The sequence below is a fragment of the Phascolarctos cinereus genome, unplaced genomic scaffold (genome assembly GCF_003287225.1).
Source record: "Phascolarctos cinereus isolate Bilbo 61053 unplaced genomic scaffold, phaCin_HiC Scaffold_9;HRSCAF=440, whole genome shotgun sequence".
Taxonomy (NCBI): Eukaryota; Metazoa; Chordata; class Mammalia; order Diprotodontia; family Phascolarctidae; genus Phascolarctos; species Phascolarctos cinereus.
In genome coordinates this window covers 167820317-167827470 of record NW_027556402.1, presented here as the reverse complement: position 1 = coordinate 167827470, position 7154 = coordinate 167820317, and the positions used below count along the sequence as shown (strand labels likewise).

Sequence of the window (7154 nt, the reverse complement as noted above, 5' to 3'; positions counted from 1 at the left end):
TCATGACCGTTCCATATCTCCTGAGTGTTCTTGGCCTAGCATTCCAGGAACTAGCCATTCCTAGGTCACGTTGACATGGAGGGTTGGCTCCTCTCCTTGTGAGACGTGATGTTATTAAAAAACAAAATACCAAGCCTCAGGCGGATGGGAGCGTGGCTAAGGTCAGATGTGTATTGGACAAACCATGAATAGCACAAGCATCAAAAAGGGCTTCTTGGCCCCAAGCCTTCTTTGTTTAGAACAATATAAAAACACTGCGTCCTGTAAGCCCGCTGAGCCTCACCCGCGGGAAGGACGCTTCGCCCGGGAAAATCTTTACACAATTCAAGTTTGTACAGGCTGCAACGGGGCTCCCAGCCGTTGATTGACTTTGGAGGTTCCCTTGAATTGGTGATGTATTCTCTTCCATTACCGACTCTCTTGATCGGTGCTATATTATTGATTGTTCTTATTATTTATGCTTTCTATGCAAATTCAAACTATCTGTGCTTTGCTTCTTCTAAATAAATTATCTATTTCCTATTATTTTCTGGTGCATTGGAGAGTGTCATTTATAGGAGCGAATCCGAACCTCACTAAATCATATTAATACAAAATTGGCGTCACGAACAGGATTCGCTGTATAAATGCCTTTCTTTAAGAGAAATGTTGAGCCCCGGGCTCCGGTAGAGGTCCCCGGTTGGGAGGACCCTCCGTTTTCCTCGCTCGCAAAAACCTGGTCACAGTGTACAGGACCTAGTGAGGATTGGGGGTGTTGGGGGTTCTCGTTTGGGGTGCGACGGATGGGCCGGTTGCCAGCAGGGATAATGGGGGGATACGACCAGTACATCATTTCCCTCCCTTTTGGGTTGTTTGCAGCCAGACAGCCAAAGGCTGCAGCAGGACTCTGAAAAGTTGCCTTCATTCTCCCCCTCTCCCTCCCCAGGTAACAGCAGCTTCAAAGCAGTGCGTGGATGGGAGAGGGAAAGAGAGAAGAATACTTTATTACTTAGGTTATATGGTTGGTAGAGGGCAAGTTGGGAAGGATTTTTGAAGTGTTAGGTCAGAATTAGAAAGGAATGAGATATGTACAGGTTTTAAGGGGATTTTAAATCATTAGAAAGAAAGGCAAGGAAGTTTAAGCATGTAGGAGAGAGGAGTGTGTGTAGAAAATTTGAAGGGTGAGTAAAAGGAAAGTGCATGCTGTAATCGCCGCAGCAAATATGAATTGGGACCCTGATACTTGGGAAGGTGATATTTGGGATGAAGATGATGATAGGTGGGGGGAAGTAATAGAGGAAGATGTTCCGGATGTTGTAGACGGGGAAGCTCGCCGATAGATAGGAGAAAAGCCGAAAAGGAGGGAGCTAACCCACCCCGGGTGACTGAAATCACGGAAGATTACTCCCAAAGAGAAATTACTGATTTGCTTAGTAGGTTTTCACAGCGATCAGGAGAGCCTGCAATCTCCGGCTTGTGAGATTAAGTGATGGGGGAGCTGGAGGAGTGTGGCTAGACCCCAAGGATTGTCTAAAATTTTTGAGTTTGACCTCTATATTTTAATACAGGCAGAGAATAAAGAGGTGGTAGAGAAAAGATTAACTCAACTAATAGAATATGAAGGAGAAGGGATGGGAGATTAATCCTGATAAAATTCAAGGTCCAGCTCAAAGTGTGAAGTTTTTAGGAATAATTTGGAATAAGGGTCATAGAGAAATCCTCCCCAAGGCCAAGCAAAAAATATTAGATTTTTCACCTCCTAGGGACAAAAGAGAAGCTCAAAAGTTCGTTGGGTTGTTTGGTTTCTAGAGAAATCACATTCCTCATTTAGGTCAGATTTTGAAGCCATTGTATAAAGTTACCCGGAAAAAGTATGCATTTGAATGGGGGGAAACAGAATCGAAAGCCTTTGAGGAAGCCAAAATAGCTATTCAAACTGCCCTGGATCTTTGGCCTGTACAGCCAGGGCCGATGGAATTGCAAGTTACAGTTTTGCATGGATATGCTGATTGGAGTTTATGGCAAAAACAACAGGGCAGGAATGTTCCTTTAGGATTTTGGTCGCGAAACTGCCACCTGCTGGCCAAAATTATACTCCTTTTGAACAACAATTATTGGCTGCATATTGGGCCCTGGTAGAGACAGAACATTTAACTTTAAACCATGAAGTTGTATTGAGGCCAGCCATACCCATTATGAGTTGGATTATGGGGACCCCCGCCTCACATAAAATAGGACATGCCCAAGAATCATCAATTATTAAATGGAAATGGTATTTGCAAAATAGAGTCAAGACAGGCAGATCGGGTGTTTCCACCTTGCATGAAAAGGTATTAGAATTACCAAAACATTCAAATGATATTGATATACCAAAAAGTCTTATGATCAATCACCTGTTTCTTGGAATAATGGATATGATTCTCTAACCCCCGAGCAGAAGAAGCATGCTTGGTTTACTGATGGCTCGGCTAAATATATAGGATCTAAGCGATGTTGGAAAGCTGTAGCCTATAATCCTTCATGCAATACTATTTTGGAAAGCTCTGGTGAAGGCCAGAGTAGCCAATGGGCCGAATTAGTGGCTGTCTATCAAGTAATTCAAAAGGAACAAGGTGGCCAATGTCATATATATACTGATTCCTGGGCCGTAGCCAATGGCCTAGCAGTTTGGATGCCAATTTGGAAGAAACACGAATGGAAAATTAGAGACAAAGATGTGTGGGGAAAAGAATTATGGGAACAAATATGGGAATGGTGTCAATGTACTAATGTATCTGTATTTCATGTAGATGCCCATGTGAATCAAGATTCTGTGGAACGTGAGTATAATGCCCGTGCTGATGAATTATCCAAACTTCAAGGAAAAGCTTTAAAGGTCACCCCCAGAAAGGAAAACGAAACACAATTAGGAAAATGGGTCCATATCACCGCAGGACATCTTGGCGCTCTTGCATCTTACAGGTGGGCATTAGACAGAGGGATTAACATACCTCTGGATCTATTTAAGCAAATAGTACAAAACTGCATACAATGTCAATTATTTGCTCATCGGCCTGTGCCGAAGAAAATCACTGGAGAATTGGCTAGAGGGTCTTTACCTGCTCAAATTTGGCAAATAGACTATATTGGACCCTTACCTGTTAGTCAGGGGTGTCAATATGCCTGCACTTGTGTGGACACCTACTCTGGGGTATTAGTTGCCTGCCCCTATAAACGGGCTACCCAGAAAAACACTTGTAAAACCCTAGATATTATTTCTCTTTATTATGGGACCCCCCTACAAATACAGAGTGATAATGGTACACATTTTAAAGGTAAGGATATAGATGAGTATTGTAAATATAATAATATAGAATGGATTTACCATATACCATATTATCCCCAAGCCGCTGGTTTGATAGAAAGAATGAATGGATTATTAAAGGAGAAACTAAAGAAATTAAGTGAGAACCATGATTTGAAGAGATGGAAAGAAAATTTGTTTGAGGCCTTAAAGCAATTAAATAACAGGCCTCTGACTGATGGGGGTGGGACTCCTCTTTCAAGAATGATGACTCCTAATTTACAAATAAGGAGAATTTCGTCCCCCTTGACCATTCAATGGTGGACTTTACATGAGAATGCTAGGCAGCCCTGGCATGCCTCTTTAGGCTCCGCTGGGTATGATCTATATGTAATTCATGATGTCCATATTCCTCCATTAGGCCAACAACTGTGTTCTACAGGAGTAGGAGTTAAGCTCCCTGACGGACACTATGGACAATTGTTCTCTAGATCTGGTTTAGCCCTAAACAACCAAGTCCATGTCTTGGGTGGAGTCATAGACAATGACTATAGAGGAGAAATTAAAGTTTGTTTACATAACTCTCATGAAAGCGAACCTTTTGAATGTAAGACTGGTGAGAGAATTTGTCAACTAGTGATATTACCCTATTTAAATGGTTCGTGGCAGAAAATCAATGGGTCTCCTGACTCCACAGAAAGAGGAGATCAGGGATTTGGGAGCTCTAATAATAGTGACATCTCCTGGATACCAGAAAAGGCAATTCCTGGTACTAAAGTTTGGATAAAGAAGCATCAATCTGATAGACCAAGGCCAGCTGAGCTCATCGCACAAGGAAACACTAATACTGCCATAGTAGTATACCCTGGTGATGATAAGTGGTATCATGTCCCACTAACCCAAATGTTTTTGCGAAATTAAGTGTTTTACAGTGTTTTCCTGCTACACGCTAACTATGGCATGGACTCCAGGTATTCCAGTGGGAACTCCTCAGCAAGGACCGCGTACTGATTCCATCTACGTTGGTGAAAACAACACCCAGATCATGAATTGGTCATACCCATTCAACGTAGAAGTTTGGGACGCCCCTCTATTTCCCCTAATGAGAGTCAATTTAACTAGTTTTAATCTAACTGTAACTGCAGCAAACGGTACCAATATATCCTGTACCCTTACAAGTTGGCCACCTAGTCCATATTTTCCTAAAAGGTTAAGATCTGTAACATATAATTGGACACAAGTAAACTCCACCTACACTGTCTCACTATCACAAGCGGACGACAGAAAATATTTTTATTGTCGTAACACCTCCAATGGGCTGTATGAAGAATATCTAAACCAATTAGTATGGGTTGTACCTGTGACTCCGAAACCTCCTGGAATAATTCGTGTCCCCCGCTCATGTACTAACACCTCTATCTTGCAACACAAAATAGTGTTTCATTATAATGTAACTTTTCCCTCTTTAGAAAGTTGTGTCAGGAAAAAAAGAGCTTGGTATGATACATTACTTGGTGGTGCAGGAACTGGTTTGGGTATAGTTAATTCTATAGACCTTGAGACCTTGGCTAGCAGACTGCGCAGTGCTGGACAAGATGTTTCTCAAGCTTTGACTGTGAATGCCCAATGGTTACCCACAACGATCCTGCCACACCAAAATACATTACAATATCAAGGCCAATTTTTACAAGTCTTTAATAATAGCATCCTCGTTAATTTACACCTTATGAAAAACATTAGTGTTTTATTTAATTGGACTAAATGTTCCTTGCAAAACTTATATACCCTCATACAGAAGGAAAATGCCCAAAGATTACTACAGGAAGGTAACTCTCACATATGGAACGATATACTTGACTTGTCAGATGTATGGAAAAAGCAAAAACCTGAGAATGCTAGATGCACTCCACTTTGGTGCGCTGGAACTATTATACTCTACCAAGTTAAAACTTGGACTGTTATGTGCAATTTCATGTAATACCTTTTGTCTTACATAAATACTTTGCTTTACCTCATATCTATGGAAACTATATAGATTGGTATAATGTAACTCATACTCTGTCTGATTGTGTTGTAACTAATGGAGGGATTGTTTGTGGGATGATGACTCGGCAGATGGAACCCTGCCTTCTCTCACATTCATCCAATTTGTGTGATCTAACTTTATACCCAGTGAGTAACTTTTCTATGATATATGAAGTATCTACTCAATATGTGTATAGCTCTAATAACTCTGACTTCTATCTGTATGTTACTACTGTTCCATTTTCTGGTTGCTTACAAATGTATCTTTCCTACGCTGGCAAGGAAATGATTTTTACTTTCCACCAGACACTAACCTAGTTAAAAATTTTGCTTGGGTACCCCAATCTTTGCCTCTACCTCATGTGTCTCTATCTCTATATCCCCTTATGAACATCTTGAATCAGTCGACTGAAATCAAAAAGTTATTAGAGTCCAACCAACGCGCGTTAAATGAACATCGAATACAGACTCTTATAGCTGCAGGAAGACTAGTCGAAGCTTCTCATTTAGTGACCTCAGATACTAATCATCATTGGTATGATTTTCTTTTTAAATCTCCTACTGCTACTATGTATTTTAATTCCTTAGCTACCCCCATACTACTACTTGCTTTGTTCTTTTTATGTCTTTGTATATGCAATTGTTGTATGTATACCAAAATACGCACTATATACACTCATGTCACACCTTTGCCCCTCACCTATTATTCTCATGATCTTAAGGCCAAGTGAAATGGAAATTGGAAATTCCCCTTTAAATTAATAAGATCACTCAAATAAATAGGTTCAGTTCAAATCTCGGTCATGACCGTTCCATATCTCCTGAGTGTTCTTGGCCTAGCATTCCAGGAACTAGCCATTCCTAGGTCACGTTGACATGGAGGGTTGGCTCCTCTCCTTGTGAGACGTGATGTTATTAAAAAACAAAATACCAAGCCTCAGGCGGATGGGAGCGTGGCTAAGGTCAGATGTGTATTGGACAAACCATGAATAGCGCAAGCATCAAAAAGGGCTTCTTGGCCCCAAGCCTTCTTTGTTTAGAACAATATAAAAACACTGCGTCCTGTAAGCCCGCTGAGCCTCACCCGCGGGAAGGACGCTTCGCCCGGGAAAATCTTTACACAATTCAAGTTTGTACGGGGCTGCAATGGGGCTCCCAGCCGTTGATTGACTTTGGAGGTTCCCTTGAATTGGTGATGTATTCTCTTCCATTACCGACTCTCTTGATCGGTGCTATATTATTGATTGTTCTTATTATTTATGCTTTCTATGCAAATTCAAACTATCTGTGCTTTGCTTCTTCTAAATAAATTATCTATTTCCTATTATTTTCTGGTGCATTGGAGAGTGTCATTTATAGGAGCGAATCCGAACCTCACTAAATCATATTAATACAATCCTATAGGTGAAAAATGGATATTTAATGAAATATAAGACTTCCAAGCATTCCTGATGAAAAAAAAAACAGAGCTGAATAGAAAAATTGTCTTTTAAATATGAAACTCAAGATTCAAGCATGAAAAAGTAAACAGGAAAAATAAATCATATTCAATAAGGATTCAATAAACTTAAAATATTTACATTCCTGTATTGAAAGATGATATGTGTAACTCCTAAGTGCTTTATAATTATTAGCACAATTACAAGGAATATACATAGACCAAGGGTATGGGTATGAGTTGACCGTGATGGGATGATATAAAAAAATGAAGGGGTGAGAAAGAGGGATGCACTGGGAGAAGGGGAAAGAGAGAGGAAGAATGATGTAAAGTATCTCACTTAAAGGAGGTATGAAAGAACTTTTATAATGTAGGGGGAAATGGGGAATGTGGCAACAATTGAAACTTAATGTCATTGGAATTGCTGAA

At 40.5% G+C, this 7154-nt stretch overlaps 1 protein-coding gene across 2 annotated transcripts; it reads left to right on the top strand.

Moving 5' to 3' along the window:
- The first annotated feature begins 246 nt into the window (after positions 1-246).
- LOC144455131 (uncharacterized) lies at positions 247-5255 on the top strand. Of its 2 annotated transcripts, XM_078148147.1 has the most exons (3): positions 247-390; positions 2769-2940; positions 4185-5255. In XM_078148147.1, the coding sequence occupies exons 2-3, from the start codon at positions 2893-2895 to the stop codon at positions 5238-5240; spliced, it is 1104 nt and encodes a 367-aa protein (XP_078004273.1). In that variant the 5' UTR covers positions 247-390; positions 2769-2892; the 3' UTR covers positions 5241-5255. The 2 variants fall into 2 exon arrangements, with proteins under 2 accessions (XP_078004273.1, XP_078004274.1); XM_078148148.1 differs by lacking the exon at positions 247-390 and having other exon boundaries at positions 2083-2940.
- Positions 5256-7154: the final 1899 nt, after the last annotated feature.